This window comes from Aethalodelphis obliquidens, unplaced genomic scaffold, assembly GCF_003676395.1.
Source record: "Aethalodelphis obliquidens isolate GAN/ISIS:26980383/991018 unplaced genomic scaffold, ASM367639v1 scaffold53, whole genome shotgun sequence".
Lineage (NCBI taxonomy): Eukaryota > Metazoa > Chordata > Mammalia > Artiodactyla > Delphinidae > Aethalodelphis > Aethalodelphis obliquidens.
Genome location: NW_020837997.1, coordinates 11054379 through 11071214, shown reverse-complemented (window position 1 = coordinate 11071214; position 16836 = coordinate 11054379). Strand labels below are relative to the sequence as shown.

Here is a 16836-nt window from a genome sequence, read left to right as displayed (position 1 = left end):
CACACACACACACACACACACACACACACACACACACACACACACACTCTCTCGCGCACGCGCACACACACACTCGCGCACGCACACACACACGCACACACACACACACACTCTCGCGCACGCACACACACACACTCGCGCACGCACACACACACGCACGCGCGCGCGTCCGCCTCTGCAGCTCTAAGGACCCAGGTCACCTCTCCTCCTCCGGCCCAGTCTCCGTGGGGAGAGGAACTCAGCGCGGAGCCCGGCACGGCCTGCCTGCGCCAGCAGCCTCCCGGGGCACTTGGAGACCACTGCCTGCTCCGGCGCACCGTCTGCACAATAACCCTTGAGCCACCGGTCTGAACCCCTCAGATCACTTGGTGTCTCTGACAGCTGGCGGCTTCCCACTTAATAATGTTGCCTGGGCTTTTGCATTCCCGCAGAGAGGATCATGGGGAACCAGGAGAAAGGGAGTGTTACACAGTGAGCTGTTCCCCCGCCCCAAGTTCCTCGAAGTCCTAAGCCCCAGGGCCTCTGAATATGACCTTATTTAGAAATAGGGTGATTGCAGATGTGATTAGTTGAGTTCATACTGGAGCAGGGGTGGCTAATCCACTCTGAGTGGCGTGCTTATGAGAAGGGGACATTTGGACACAGACTCAGAGGACAATGCTATATGACGGTGGTGGTAGAGACTGGGGGGAGGTGTCTGAACGACAAGGAACATCAAGGACTGCCAGCCACCCCCAGAAGCTGGGAGAGAGCCTGGAACAGCCCTCGGAGGGAACCAGCCCCGCTGACCCCTTGATCTCAGGCCTCCAGAGGTGAGAGCGAACAAGCTTCTGTTGTTTCAGCCTCCCAGGCTGGGGTACTTTGTTCCGCAGACCAGGAAATGGGCCCTGGGAGCCACGCGAGGGCCGCGGTGGGTGCAGGTGTGTCAGTGAGGACGCCTCCTCCCTCTGGTTGGCATCGTGGCCCAGACTCCCACATGGGAGAGGAACGGAGCGTGCCCCCCATGCAGGGTGTCAGGGGAAAGCTGTCTGAGATGCGTGCATGCTTTTAAATGATGATTTCATATTTGGAAAACAAACAAACAATTGTTTTTATAAGACGGGCCTCAGAAACAAAGCTCAACAACTCTTGGCTTTGGCAACGCTGGTGTGGCGATTCTTAACTTGGGGCGTGGATGGACACGTTGGGGTGTGGGAGCATTATTTGTGATTTGTCAGAAGTGGGCATGGGTTTTAAAAATGCGAAACCCGGCTGCAGGTCTGGCCATGTCAGGGCCGGGAAGGTTATTTTGGGCACTCAGTGGGGAGCGGGGGAACGATGTCTATTTTTGCAGAACCTGGTCTGTTTAGGGCAAAGACTGCAAACAGGAGGCCTGCAGGCCTTATTAGGCAAGAAGATGGGTTTGCTTAGCCCCATCCAGTGTTTGAGACATTTGGAATTAGTTGCCAACACTTAAAACCAAGGAAATAGCACGTCCCGATCTTGATCTTGGCGGTTCTCTAGAAAACGCGCCCGCACTGCCCAATGGTGAAGCTGCATAGAGGTTGCCCGTCTTTGTTTTGCCACAGTCCCCACCACTCCCTTTTGCCTCTCCACGGCATGAGGGGCTGGCTGATAGATTAGGACCCCAGATTCAGGGCAGCGTTTCTCTGTTTGGTTTCTGCTGCTCTGAAAAAGTCAAAGGCTTTCACTCAGGAGCCAGCTGTTCCTACCTCTGCCCTCCACTTCCAAGGCAAACTTTCCCTCTTATCTTGGGTCAAAAGACATCTTCAAATGAACAGTCGTGCATTTTGATTACGCTGAGAAGCCCCACATGAAATCCTTTGCCCTCTGCTCTGCAGGCATATATCCACGTGATAAGGCTTTGTACCTGTCTGGACTCTTTTTATACACTTGAGATTTAATTTTAAAAAACCAAAGAGCGCTACAAAACTATGTAAATAAAAGCATCTGACAGTTTGCTCTCACCCACCTAGGGTTTTTGCGTTTTGAATCAAGGTTGCACATAAACGTCACACACCCGCAGCCTGTTGGCAGGTTTGATTCCCGCTGCGTTGGAGGACAGACTAGCAGAGGTGGCAGAGCTTGGCTTCTGCAGCCCAAACAGGGCTCAGTCCAGCTCCTCATAATGACCAAAGGTCCTGGGGCCGGGTGGCTTCGCTCACCAGAAAGCTCCGTAAAGGCACACGCGCACATCACATGGAGTAAAGGGGAAGCTTCTCTGTGTCCAGAGGCGCCCTGCTGCGTCCCAGCACATTGCACCTACCGCTCTGCATCCCTGCTGGCGCCCAGTACTTGGAAGTGGTAAGTGACTCCAGGCTGACCATAGAAGAATCAATATCCCTCTCAGCCAGGGTCTGGCCCTCACACACCTCAGGGCCCAGGGTGCACCATCGTCTCCGCCTGTGTCCAGCTGCCTGGTTTTGGCAGGAGGCCCTGGGCAATCATCTCCTGGGCCCTGTTGAGAACTGCAGGTCGCCGTGCTCGGTGGAGTGAGCCTCCCGGAGGACGTGTGTGCCTCCAGAGCTGCTCACGAGGTGTGGTGCAGATCGTGTGCGCTTGACCACTGAGGCTGCCGGTGCCCCGCCCCTGCCCCGAGTACCGTGGGCCCAAGGTCCCCCTCAGTGATTCTGGGAACAGCTGTTCATCTTGCTTGCGCCTCTCTCTGGAGCCATTCCTACATCAGCACCGCTGAGGCCCCAGCAGGTGGGGTCACAGCAGCACCGGGCTCCTGGGTGGCATGAGGGAGGGCCAGGTGAGTGACAGGAACAGAGAGGCCTCAGTCGCCCCAACGTGGTGATTCTGATCATCAAGGACCCGCTCCATGGCCACATGGTTTCTTTCCTCACAGTCAGAGGTCAGGGTGACAGTCCAGTGGGGGTCAGACTCCCAGGCCCTGCTGTTGGGAGACCAGGCTCCCCTGAGTGGCTGAGGCCTTTGGGGATGTCGTTTATTTATTTTGGTTTGCTTGCAGGTTTTTGTTTCTTTTTTAAAGTCACCGAGCTGCAATCCGACCTCAAAAAAAAGTAAGCAGAGCCAACCACAGGATGCAGAAGAGCAGGTCTGCCCTGGAGCGCTCACCCTCTGCTGGGTGTGGCCCTGTGGGCTCGGCAAGGTCCAGCTGCCTCGGGACCCGCACGTCTGCGCCTGCAGAAAAGTCCCTGTGCCCAGGGTGATGCAGCTTTACGTCTCCAGCAGCGAAGGGAAGTAGGGGCCCCCAGCCCCACGTGCCCAGCCAGGTGGGCACCAGCGCCAGATGCCAAGACTGTGTGGTTGCTTTTTAATTGTCTTATTTATTTAAATATGAAAGAACATTTCACTTCTGCCCAGTTAGTCTGAAAGTTGGTCCCCTGGGGGATGACAAGAAAACAGCTGGCTTAGGGTCAGAGAGCAGCAGGACGGCTCCCCCCAGGAGCATCCTGGAGCCTGGCCTGATCCAGGGGAGACGTTGCTGGCTTCAGAAAAGCTGTGACCCCCGTGAGCCCCACCTTGTGCCCTGACGCCTCTTCTGATAAGAAGAGCAGTGGGTCTCAGAGCCACACTCCTCGTGGGGAGGGGAAGGTGGGAGCCAGGAGAGTCCTGGCCCTCCGGACTCTGCCCTGGCGCCTCAGCTGCCCTGCAAAGCCCTCTGAACGGGGCGACATCAGCCTGGGCAGAAAATTAACAGCCCCCACCCCCCAAGAAAACCAGTACTGGGCCCTCATGGGGCCCAGCTCCTGCAGCGGAGGTGAGGAAAAGCCACCCTCAAAGGGACTCCTGGTCACAGCTCACTGCGTGTCGCCTTGGCCACGATCACCAGCTTGGACAGCTCAGCCTTGAAGGCCCCGGGCCTGTGGGACACTGCAAAAGAAGAAACCCTCGGTCAGCCCTCGCCTCTGCAAATCCTCCGGGTCCTGAGCCGGGTGCGGGCAACGATTGGAGCAGTCTCCGAGTGGACTCCACAGGGAAAGGCCCCTGGCCCTGTATGTCTTACAGGTGAGGGATAGGAGAAAGGCGGGGAGGCTGTGGGCCTGTCCTGAGGGCAGTGGGAGGCCATGGGAGATGTCGACGTGGGAAGAGCCGTGGTCATTTTTGCCACACTGAGAATGGCTGGGGTTTGGAGGTTTGCACTGGCAAACGTGTCTGATGCTCTTCGGGCAGGGTCAGGGAACCTGGCCGCCCCCTGCTCTGCACACCCAGCCTGCCCCCCACTCCCTGTCCATCCTCACCATCTATGCTCCCTGGAGCTCAGGGTCTGCAGCAACCCAATCCCCTCTGTCCTTGATCTCCACTCTAAACGGGCCCCTGCCCCCACCCGGAGGACCTGCGGGCAGGTTGGGCCGCCTTCCAGGCCCTCCTAAAAGCCCCGCTCGTGCCACCCACTCCCCTCCCCTCCCCTCTGGTGCCTGGTGACGTCCACGGCCACATGGGTTGCTCATCTCATCTCTCCCCCGTCCTTCAGGACCCTCTGGGCCCCCCGACTCGGCTCAGCCCCGTGTTCACTGTCTCACCCACTCAGCCCCCCTTGCTCTCGCACCCTGAGCCCCAACTCAGGTGCCTACCGCCCCTCTTTCTGCTCGGCATCTGGCCTGCATGGCTACAGCTGAATGGGGTCAGAGGCCACGGGGGTCTCGGGGCCCCAGGAGGTGACCCCCGCCTCCCGTGTCATGCATGCACAAGGTCCCGACTGCGCTGCTGGAAGCTGTCACGGAGCCCAGGACGGCCAGGCTGTGTAGGCGTCAGACCCCGCGGCCCCCTGCTCCCTGGCCTCCTATGGAGCTGAGTGTCGCTGAGTGTCCCAGGACGCAGCTCTCTGAGGACAGACTCTCATGCTCTCCGTTCTCTGCTAGGGATTGGGCAAGTGTGCCTGCCGCCCGTGGGCGAAGGGTGGTTTCTACACTTTCAAATAGTTTAAGGAAAATCAAAGGAAAAATGGCGTCCTGCGATATGACATTCACAGTTCAGTGTTCACGAAATAAAGTTTTATTAGAAGGCAGCCACCCCCATTCACAGACTAGTGGCTTATGGCTGACTTTGCCTTACGGGGTCTGGGTCGAGTTGTTTCAAAGGGGGCCCCAAAGCCGAAAATATTTACTAGGTGGCCCTCTGCGGAAGCCGTTTAGGGATGGCAGCCTCCTCTCACCACAGGGCCCCTGGATCGCCCTCTAGCGGGGGTCTTGTCCCCTCTCTCACCCCCTCTCTGCTTGAGAACCTAGATTCCAGCTCCACAAACCCCTCTACGTACCTGCTGTTTTGGTCACTTCAAATTCCTCGTTTTTCAGGGGCACATCGCTCTCTCTTTCAAAAGCAGCTTTCGACTGAAAGGGAACAAGTGGAAACTTTTCTAATGGGGAAGGAACAAGGCTCGCCTTGCTTTGCAGAGCAGCAGAGACTAAAGCTGCATGCTTCTGCTGAAGGGCCGCGAGATGCTTTTTTAAGCACATAAAAGAGAATCCGGCAGAAGCAGTGGGTTAATCCACTTAAGAGATTGTCAACTAGCTTAAAACCTCATGCCTTCCCTGCAAATCGAAGGGAATTTTTTTTTTAGTTAATTTATGGAAATGATACTAGCATGGCAGTCTCTTCTTGCATGTAATTTTTAAACAGCAGAATTGTGTCTTTTTCAAATCAGTAAAAATAATAGAGTTTCAAAGTAAGAAGGGACCCCAGAGAGCGATTAGTTAACGGTGTGATGGGCAGTCTGATGTGTCATTGGAGCGGCCACAGTCCCCGTCATACAATCAGACCCTTGCTGGGGTTGCTGGGAGGGAATTTTGTAGATGTGACAGAGGCTCATCCTGAGCTGACTTTAAGTAAAAGAGATTATCCTCGGGGACCTGGGCGGGCCTGATTCAATCAGGGGGAGGGCCTTCAGGGCAGAGCTGAGGCTTCCCTGGAGGAAACCCCCAAAGCCAGGCTCCCACAGTGGAGGCCGATTCCTGGCAGTGAATCTCTTAATGCCTGTCTCCTACTGGTTCTGCTTCTGGGACTGATAAGGTGATTTTCAAACTGTTTCTGACCCAGATGAAGAAGCAGGGGTGGGCTCTGCAGAGTGGCTGGGCTCTGGAGGGGCCATGGGGGTCAGGAGTGCAGCAGAAGGTGCTGGCTGGCCTGTGAACCACAGGTCACTGGAGCCAAGGGGCGTGGGGCCCTCCTGACACCAATGAGCTGCCCACCTGCCCCCTGGGCCAACTTCCGCCCTCGCTGCCCCTGTCCCAGGGCTGAGCCCCCTTGCCCCCGACTTCCTGTTGGCTTTGCCAGCAGGGGGCACTGGTGGGAGGCCGGCGGGCCTTACAGGAGGGAGGCCAGGTGTCTCTGGGGGTCAGCCAGGTTCCCCTCTGGGCACCGTAACCCTGGCCCCCCACGCCACCAGGCCTCCCTCTAAGGGCTTGGTGTCCCTCTCCTCATTCCCCCCCCAACCCCCCGGGGTCTCCAAGTTGCAGTCCATGGTGGCCCAGCCAGGCGGCCACCCCATGTGCAGGTGACACTCACGTAGGCCATGCCGTACTCGATCTCAGCACCCCGCACCTCCACCTTGAACTGCGTAAAGTACAAGTAGGACTTGCCCTGGGGCCTGCGAAGAAAGGTCGGGCGACAGGGTCAGCCCAGGGCTGCGTGCCCCCACCTGCTCTCCAAGATGGGATCTGCTGCCAGGCATTTCTGGGAAGGACGGATGGGGCGCCCTCAATGTGATCCACTCTTTCCTCTTTGCCAGGATGCTCTTCCGACTCGTTGATGGACAAGCCTCTTTCCCCTTCTGGGTAGGAGCTGTTCTAGAACGGGGCCTCTCGCATCCACTCACAGAACACTTCCCATCCAGTGGACAACATCCCAGGTGTGCACTAGGGGTGAGGCCGGGCCACATCCCGGGGGTGAGAAGTATGGGGGTTAACTAGGAACGGCAGGGTGTCTGGCGCTGAGTGTGTCCTTGGGGGGCCACTGGGTGGTCAGCTAAGAGGCTGCAGGCTGAGGACCCTGCTTTGGGCCAGTGCGGCCTGGGTCTGTGCCCAGGTGGAGGGCTGGTGCTCACAAGCCTGTGTGAGATGGTGGTCTACTGGCGGGGGGATGCAGCCCTGATTACTAACCTGTAATTAGGGAGTCCCCCACCCCGGCTCCTTGCCTCTGGGATGCTTCTCTCTGAGGCTGGGAAGGGGCACAGACAGGGTCTCCCCTCTCAGCGGGGATGATGGTAGCGTGTTGAGGACGCAGGGCTTCTGCCCCCACGAGAAGCTCCTCAACAATACTTGGTACTAAAACGCCTGCGGTTTGTAACGCATCGAGCAGGAGACGGGGATTCTGCGCCAACGCCTGCAAGCGTCTTCTTTAACTAAATGTCACTGTCGCTGCTCTCTGTGTCCCACTTCTTGATCCGTCCCCTATGTTGACCCCAGTCCCATGAGGGTGAGAACGCGGCTGGGACTTCTACCGTGGCAAATGCTTGAGAAATCTGTTCTGCTTGGGCGATACATTCCAGGCCGTGAGGCCCAGGGGAGAAGGGCCAGGAATTGGTGAAGCTCCATCACCCTCCGCCCCATCAGAGGGCCCAACACCCCATTCTCGGGCTCATGGAGCTGGGCTCCAGGAAGTGGGATTATGAAAAGGGTGGGCACAGCGGGAGATGAAGCCCTTGAGCAAGGAATGTAACTGAGGTGACCATGAAGGGGGTGGCATCTGGGGAGCCCGGCCCTGCTCCCGGGGCTGCAGCCGCTGCCTAGACGCCACCTCCCAGTCCCCCCCGCCCCCTTTGGGGGGGGCGTGTTTCCCCGGGAGGCCCTCCTTGCCCTCAAGTCCCACACAGGACGGCACCCCCTCTCCCGCCTGCGACCCTCCAGGGGCGCAGGACACCGTCAGTATGGGTACCGCCCAGAACGAAGGTGTCTCGTCCGGGAGGAGCTCCCACCACCGGACCCTCGCTCACCTCCAGATGGTGCAGGTGAAGTGCTGCTGGTCTTCGCTGGTCCCCAGACTCATCTGCCACTTCTGGGGAGAGAGGACAGGCAGGTCAGTCCGGGACACACAGCCTCGCCATCATTATATGTCTGTCCAAGCCCACGGCACACACCACACCAGGAGTGAACCCTGATGGCAACTCTGGACTTGGGGTGATGACGTGTCCGTGTAGGTTCATCAACGACTGTCACAAACGTCCCACTCTGGTGGGCGATGGTTGGGGGGCAGGGGTATACAGGAAATCTCTGTGCCTTCCGCTCCATTTTGCTGTAAAAAATAAAGTCTACTGGGAAAGATAAAAACAAAAATAAAAGAAGGAAAGACAATACACCCATGCTTGCTTGCATAAGCATAGAGCAGTCCTCAGAGAAGATGCAAGATTTTAATAACCCCGGTTACATGTAGGACGTGGGTGGGAACTGGGCCGACAGAAGGCACTGGAGAGCTTTTTATGTTTTTTTCTTTTTGAATGACATGTGTTAGCTTTTTTATTTTTATTTTTTTGGCCACACGGCATGCGGGATCTTAGCTCCCCAACCAGGGATCGAACCCATGCCCCCTGCAGTGGAAACGTGGAGTCCTAACCACTGGACCGCCAGGGAAGTCCCTGTGTTAGCTTTTTAAAAAAATTAAATTAAAAAAAATTTTTTTAATGGTTCCAAAACACACCGCTACCAGTTTATTCTCATTTTCAGGGCCTCTGAAAATCCGGCCAAATGCAAGGTCTGGTGACCTGCGGCGTTTTTGCATTTTGCTAGGAAAATGAGAGTGTCCCGTCCTCTCCTGAGAGTAAAGGTGGAATCCAATTGCTGATCACCTGGTTAAATGCCAGAGCTTTTCCATTAATAGAAACAAGGCCATTTGTATGTTAATTACAATGGGAGTAAACGGGTGACTTGGAAGTCTTTTGCCTGCAGCATGAAGGTAGAAGCCAATTACTCAGGTAGGGCAGGCATGGCAAGGGGACCTGCCCAACACATTTATTTTCTATTTAAAAACTCCTGCCCACGGCTCCAGGCCTCTGAGCGCCCGGAAACAGTTTTACTCTGTGAAATATATCTGGGATGGTATTCCATAGCTCTTAAAAGATTCATGAAAATGAGGCTTCTTTTTTTTTTTTTTTAATATTTATTTCTTTATTTATTTGGCTGTGCCGGGTCTTAGTTGGCATGCATGCAGGATCTAGTTCCCCGACCAGGGATCGGACCTGGGCCCCCCGGCATTGGGAGCCTGAAGTCTTAACCACTGGTCCACCAGGGAAGTCCCGAGGCAAACATTTAAACATTTTTTTTTTAAATTATGAAAGCAAACAAAATTTAAACCAAGAGCTTCTTAGCAATAGGGTCAACATCCCTCTGAGTGGTCTTGTTATATGAACTTGACCTTGGTCTCGAGGCCGCAGGCCGGGGTGGGCAGTAGGTGCCCTTGGTAAGGCTCAGGTTTTGGCATCAGACACTCACACGACGGTGTGTTTTGGGGCAGCCTGTTCAGCCCGAGCCTCTGTGACCTTCTCCGGGAGGCTAGGAGGCTCAGGATCTAAGTGGCTGGGTGTAATCGAGGACAGGTAATTGGTAACCGCTATTATTTTTTATTAGGAGACAAGTAACAGATGGTGAAATGGACCCATTTCAGTGTCTGTTCTATGAGTTTTGACAAATGCACACACTGTGTATCCACCGCCCAATCAAGATACAGATCAGTTCCATCTTCCCAGTTATCTCTCCTCCATCCCTCTGGAGTCAACCCCTTCCTGCAAATTCCTGGTAACCACTGATCTGCTCTGTCCCCATAGTTGTGCCTTTGCAAAATGCCACCTGAGTGGAATCACACAGGACATGGTCTCCTGCGCCAGTCAGTCTCACTCAGCCTAACGCATATCAGATTCACCCATGTGGCTACACGTATATCAATAATTCACTTGCCTTTAACAGCTTTATTGAGAAACAGTTTACATAACATACAATATGGGGCTTCCCTGGTGGCGCAGTGGTTGAGAATCCTCCTGCCAATGCAGGGGACGTGGGTTCGAACCCTGGTCTGGGAAGATCCCACGTGCCGCGGAGCAACTAAGCCCGCGTGCCACAACTACTGAGCCTGCGCGCCTAGAGCCTGTGCTCCACAACAATGAGAAGCCTGCACACCGCAATGAAGAGTAGGCCCCGCCTGCCGCAACGAGAAAGTCCGCGCGCAGCAACGAAGACCCAATGCAGCCAAAAATACATAAATAAATTTACATTAAAAAGTAAAACATGTATAGACGATATGCTCTTTTAAAGTGCGTGCTTCAATGCTACCTAGTATATTCAGAGCTGTGCAACCATCACCTGTATCTAATTCTCATCACCCCCCAAAGAAGTCCCATCCCCATGAGCGGGCACACCCCCATCTCCTCCCCCAGCCCAACAACCACGAACCCACTCTCTGTGTCTGTGGATCTGCCTGTTCTGGACGTTTCCTATCAATGGAATCACACCCTGTGTGTCCTTCTGTGTCTGGCTTCTCTCACTGAGCATCACGTTCTCAGGGTCCATCCACATTGTAGCGAGTGTCAGTGCTTCACCCCTTTTCATGGCTGACTGATGTTCCCATGTGTGAAGGGACCACACTGTGTTTATCCACCATCAGCTGGGGGACACTTGGGTTGTTTCCACTTGTTGGCTATTATGAATCAGGCTGCTACGAACATTCACGTACAAGCTTTGTGTGGACATAAGTTTTCATTTCTAACGGGGAGATACCGAGGAGTGGAAGCATGGGGTCGTATGTTTAACTTGATAAGAAAGGGCCAGTCTTCCTAAGTGGCCGCATTCCCGGCAAACTTGGACGAGCTCTCTGGCCGCTCAGGATGCTGGCCGGCACTGAGATCAGGAATAACGCTGTGCCTGCTGTCACCCGGCACCAGCCGGCCTCTCAGGTGACCCTCTGGAGAAACGAACCACTGTCAAAGCAGCCTGGCCTCCCACTGTCCCCAGGCCCAGCCTGCATCCTGGGCCCCCTGGGAGCCCAGACCACAGACCCATTTCCCCTCTGTTGACGATGGCTCTAGAGAAGTGCCACTTGGGCCTCTGGGGCTTCCGTTCCAGCTGCTCCGAGGGGCATCTTGGCAGGGCCCCCAAGTGTGGCCAAGCGGATCCCGGAGAACATCTTGGACGGCCCCTGCATGTTTGCTGAGAATCCGGCCGGCTGTTTGCTCCTAAGCGGGCGGCAGGCCAGCAGCCAGAGAGCCCGTGGGTCGCACCGCACGCACGCAGCTCTGCAGTCGGCCCGTGGTGTCTGATGATCACAGTTCTAGGCTGGTGCTGCTGGAACAAGTGGGTGCTGGATGTGTCTGCTGGGCTCTTAGGTGTTTCCTTGAGGATGCCCGAAACGGCAGAATCAAGCCTGATTTTGGTTTTAGAATTTGTGACCCAGCCACCTTTCCAAGAGTGAGCCTAGCTCTCTCCCCCTACGCTGCAGTGGACTGTCCATCCCAAGGGTCCCGTTAGGGAGGCGCGGGCGTTCTTTTCCGAGCTGCTGGTGACGCAGGGCATGTCCTGGCTCAGGGCGGCGGTCAGGGGCCTGCGCCTTGGGGACCTTGGCCACGTCCCAGCTGGGGGAGCCAGGGCAGTCTTCAGTCTCTGAGCCACCATGTCCTCGTGTGTGAGGCGGGGATAAGGACAGCCTCCTGGGGTTCTGAAGAGGAAACGAGACGTGTATCTGTCTCAGCACATTGCGGGCCGCCCGACAAACACCAAGGCAATGGTGCTATCACAGTTTTATTGTATAACGAATTGATCATCTACACAACAAAGGAGGCATGGAAAGGGCTGGCTGGGGGAGGAAGGCGCTTTGGGAAGGATCTGGAGCTCGTGGCAGGGCACGGCTGGACCAAGGGGCCTGGACCAAGGGAGAATGTTCCACCACTTGTCACCATCCCATAATGGAGTGGACCACCTGGAGAAGCAGCAAGGCCTGGAGGTGGCCAAGGAAGGGGCGGATGATCGCAGGATGCCTGCTGTCCTGGAGGCAGGCGAAAGGGCAGCGATGCTCCCCAGCAGAGCTGCCACCCCCTGGTGACACCGCTGGGAAGGGTGTCACCAGGCGTTTGCTACATTTTGTTAAAATACTGTTGCTGGGGGACTTCCCTGGCGGTCCAGTGGTTAGGACCCGGCGCTTCCAATGCCGGGGGCGCCGGTTCAATCCCTGGTCGGGGAACTAAGGTCCCACATGCTACGTGGTGTGGCCAAAAAAATAAATAAATGACATAAAATACTGTTGCTCGGAATCACTTACTTTTACTTACAAACTGGAAATATGCAAAATAAGGAGTGCATTTCATGTCACTCTTGCCCAGTGGTTTTCACTTTTGTCCCCCAGCGCACACTGGGTGGGGCGGCTGCTGGTATCGAGTGGGTGGGGGCCAGGGAGGCTGCCCAGGACAGCCCCCCCCAGAGAGCGACCCCGCCTCTAAAGTCAGCAGTGCCCGGCGGAGCAGGCGGACTCGCCCTCACCCTTTTTTTTTTTTTTTTTCGTTTTGGCCGCACTGCCCGGCTTGCAGGATCTTAGTTCCCTGACCAGGGATCGAAACTGGGGCCACGGCAGGGAGAGCACCGAGTCCTAACCACTGGACCCAGGGAATTCCCGCTCTTGCCCATTTTAATGTGCTGCCCTAAGTCAGGGAGTTGGGGGGGAAGAGATGTACTCAGAACCAGGATGCTGGGAGGGGCAGGCACGTGGCAGGCAAACATGGAGCAGTCCCCAGGCAGCCTCCATCTCTGGGACTCTCCATTATTAGGGGACACAGTGCCATAGACTATTCTGAAAGGACAGTAGTGTTCCCTACAGTCTGAGGGTTGGGGAGGAAAGCACAATTTACGGGTACAAAAGATGCTTTACACTGACTTTCGCAGTGACAATTAATTCTTCCTTTTCAATTATCTTTCATTCTTTCTAACAATCACGAGGAGAAAGTCTGTTTTGTGTCTCTTCTCAAACACGTGTGCTGCCCTCCCTTCAGACAGAACCAAGCGGCGGTGTCTAGCCAGAATTTAACAACAGTATTTTATCCTCAGAGTATTTATCTGTAATGGTGCATTACTGGCTGTAACAGTAATCTATTGCTGTGTGTATTCGTTTCCTGGGGCTGCTGAAACAAATCACCACAAATTTGGTAGCTTACAGCTGAAATCTGTTCTCTCACAGTCTAGAGGCCAGCAGTCCAAAAAAAAGGTGTGGGCAGGGCCGTGTTCCCTCTGGAGGCCCCAGGGGAGAATCCTTCCTACATCTTCCAGTTTCTGGTGGCTCCAGGTGTCCCTTGGCTTGTGGCCACATCACTCCACCTCTGCCTCCATCTTCACATGGCCTTTTCCTCTGTGTGTCTTCTTTTTATCAAATCTCCCATGTGTGCCATGGATTTAGGGCTCACCCGGGTAATCCAGGATAATCTGTTCATCTCAAGATCTTTAACTTAATTATATCTACAAAGACTTTTGCTTAAGTGTCACAGGTTCAAGGCATTAGGATGTGGACATATCTTTATGGGGGGGGCCTCATTCAACTCACTACACTGTGTGACAAATTACCACAAACTCAGTAGCATTAAAAGCTGTGCCGGACTTTCCTGGTGGTGCAGTGGTTAAGAACCTGCCTGCCAATGCAGGGGACAAGGGTTCGAGCCCTGGTCCGGGAAGATCCAACATGCCGCAGAGCAACTCAGCCTGTGCGTCACAACTACTGAGCCTGCACTCTAGAGCCCGCGAACCACAACTACTGAGCCCACGTGCCACAACTACTGAAGCCTGCGCGCCTAGAGCCCGTGCTCCTCAACAAGAGAAGCCACCGCAATGAGAAACCCACGTACCGCAACGAAGAGTAGCCCCCGCCCACCGCAACTAGAGAAAGCCCACGCGCAGCAACAAAGACCTGACGCGGCCAAAAATAAATATAAATAAATAAATAAAAAGCAATACCCATTCATTAGCTCACAATTCTGTAGGTTAGAAGTCCGGGCGTGGTGGGGCTGGGTTCTTTGCTCAGTCTCATAAGCTAACATCAAAGTGTCAGCCAGATTGTGTTCCCACCTGGAGCTCTGGGTCCTCTTCCATCTCATGTGGTTGCAGCAGAATTCATTCCTTGCAGTTGGAGGACTGAAGCCCTCATTTCCTTGCTGCCAGCTCGGGGCCGCTCTCAGCTCCTGGAGGCCACGTCCTCCCTCCCATGTGGTTCCTCAAAGCCAGCTGTGGTGCACTACATCCTTCTCGTGCTTCGAATCTCTCTTACCTCCTCTTCTGCCTCCAGCTGGAGAAAACAGCCAGCAAGGAACTAGGGACCTCAGTTTCACACCGAAAGGGACCAAATTCTGCTAACAACTGGAATGTGTCTGGACGAGGGTTCTCCCCAGAGCCTGCTGCTGAACACCCAGCCCAGCTGACACCTTGATTGTCGCTTTGTGAAGCATCCAGCTGAGCCGACTGGGACTTCTGACCTCCAGAACCGTGGGATAATAAATGGGTGTTGTTTTAAGCTGCTCAGTCTGTGATAATCTGTTACTCAGCACAGGAAATGAACAAAATACCCTAATAGAGACTCATGGGAATGGCAGAGTCACGTCTCACATCCCTCCTTCTGTCCAGACGTTTGTTCACTCCGTGGAATTATGAATGGAATCTGCCGTCATTATGTAACTTAAGCACTGTCTTTTATTGGTTAGGTAAGAATAGTCTGATGTCCAGTGTCCCCTAGAGAGCATCTCTGTATGACAATGGATATTGTCGTACTAAACCACGTAGAATTTTGAACAACTCACCTCATTGGTCCCTCCTTGAGATGCGTAGGTGAACACACAGGTATATTTGTCCTAGAGAATGGAAGGAAAAAAGAGTCTCGGTAGGAGATAATCGTTAGTGCTTGAAGTACAGGGTCTCAGGATGTCCTTCTGAGATCCAGAATCAAGAAGATCCTGCTTTTGAGTATCTGCACTCAGGGAAAGGAGGTGGAGCCAGATTCCTCTGGCCGATGTCCCTGGAGGCCAGACCTGCAAGGCCTTCCAGTGTCTGCAGATCTGGAATTCCCACACCTGTCTCCCTACTTGGGAGATCCTGGGTAAGGACAAACAACCCAGATGGCTTCTGGGGGATGAAGAGCAGGAAGGGGGAGGTCACACCCACCTCCAGCACCCACCCATCTAGGAACATGAACTTTGGAAGGAGGGGCACCTAGGGGCCCATCTCTGCTCCGCTGTGGACCTTGGACAAGTGCAAAACTTTCTGAGCCTCTGTTTCTTCATCTGTAACATAGGCCTCACATAAAGAATTTGGCGGGCTTCCCTGGTGGCGCAGTGGTTGAGAGTCCGCCTGCCGATGCAGGGGACGCGGGTTCGTGCCCCGGGCCGGGAAGATCCCACATGCCGCGGAGCGGCTGGGCCCGTGAGCCACGGCCGCTGAGCCTGTGCGTCCGGAGCCTGTGCTCCGCAACGGGAGAGGCCACAACAGTGAAAGGCCCGCGTACCGCAAAAAAAAAAAAAGAATTTGGCACAATATCCTTTGGTTATAAGGAAGTACTCAACAAATAGTGATGATTGATATCGTTACAGGCAGGGAAAAGGAGACTGGGAGAGGAAGTGACTTCTCCAATAAGCTAGGGACGGGCTAGACTAGACCCAGGCCTGTTACCTCCAGGTAAGGAGGGCCTGGCCCCACATTTCAATGAAAAAGACGGGGGAACCTTGTGCAATGGAAGGAAAGAGCAACGCCTGTCCACTTCCTCCCTGGTCAGAGCTACAGCGGGACGACCTTCTGCAGGCCCTGGAGGCATATGCCCATCAGCCTCCAGCTCCCTTCTCCCCATCTCTGGGCCCGTCCTGCCCTCCAACAGCGAGGGAGTTACCTGGGTCTGGGGGATAAGGCTGCTTGGGCACGCCGGGCATGAGACAGGAATTAGAGACGAGGCTAGTGACCCAGCCTTCCCAAAGCCGCCAGCCCCCAGGAGCCCCGCCTCCCTTCTTAGTTCTGTCAGGCCTCGCTACCAAGTCCCGCTCTCCATCCTCAGGCCCTACCCGCGCCGGTCCGCGACCCCTCAGGCCCCGCCCCCTCCGGTCCGTTTCCCCCATCCCCCCCAGACCCCGCCCCGCCGGTCCGCGCCCCCTCCCCAGGCCCTGCCTACGCCTGCACCATTGCTCAAGCCCCCGGGGTGGCTGAGGCACATACCCCAGGGCCCACGTTCTGGGAGAAGGAGTGCACCACGCCGCCGGGCCGCACGTCAAAGGCCACCGTCGTGGGCTCAGACACCGCCCGTGCCGGCCTCAGCGCCACGGCCACCAGGAGCAGCGCGGCCCACAAGCTCACGGCGCCGCCGCCGCCGTTCCTTCTACTGCTGGGCGCCGCCATCTTGGGATCAGGTTCGCTGGGCAGGGGCGACGGACGGAGCGCGGCGAGGGACAAGTGGGGCGTCCGCCGGAGGCCCCGTCAGCGTCGACACGACCACGTGATCCGGAGCGCCCCGCCCCTCCGGCCCGGGCCGCCATCTTGGGGCGGGGCTTGGAAGTACAGAGAGGGTTCTGGGGTTCGTGAAATTGGAACAGGTTCCTTGGTTTAGGGTCCGTTCGTCCCTCACTAGGCAAGGGATTGACCCTTCAGTTCCAACAGTTCGTACATGTACAAGGAGTGAAGTAAATAAAAGACCACCAATAATATTCAGATTAATACATGTAGGCAGAATGAGGGAAATGACAGATCACCGTTGAGCAAACACCTCATGATTGTTACAGCCAAGATCCGTGGATCGCTGCTGAAAACTGGTGGGGGAAACGTATTGTGAGAAACAGGATATTTGCGTTGTCTCAAAGTATTTCCCCCCCAAGATACATATTAGTTACAAAGGGAAAGTAGTAATTTTACAGTAGTGACACCATCTTTAGCCTAGTGATCAAGT

The 16836-nt window shown here is 55.3% G+C and overlaps 1 protein-coding gene across 2 annotated transcripts; it reads right to left on the bottom strand.

Annotated features, from left to right (window-relative positions):
- Nucleotides 1-1882: 1882 nt before the first annotated feature.
- MYDGF (myeloid derived growth factor) lies at nucleotides 1883-16355 on the bottom strand. Of its 2 annotated transcripts, XM_027085417.1 has the most exons (6): nucleotides 16113-16355; nucleotides 14714-14764; nucleotides 7898-7959; nucleotides 6472-6553; nucleotides 5225-5297; nucleotides 1883-3840 (listed from the first exon to the last, which is right to left on the bottom strand). In XM_027085417.1, the coding sequence occupies exons 1-6, from the start codon at nucleotides 16290-16292 to the stop codon at nucleotides 3761-3763; spliced, it is 528 nt and encodes a 175-aa protein (XP_026941218.1). In that variant the 5' UTR covers nucleotides 16293-16355; the 3' UTR covers nucleotides 1883-3760. The 2 variants fall into 2 exon arrangements, with proteins under 2 accessions (XP_026941218.1, XP_026941219.1); XM_027085418.1 differs by lacking the exons at nucleotides 1883-3840; nucleotides 5225-5297; nucleotides 6472-6553; nucleotides 7898-7959 and adding an exon at nucleotides 10818-11601.
- Between the last annotated feature and the right edge of the window lie 481 nt (nucleotides 16356-16836).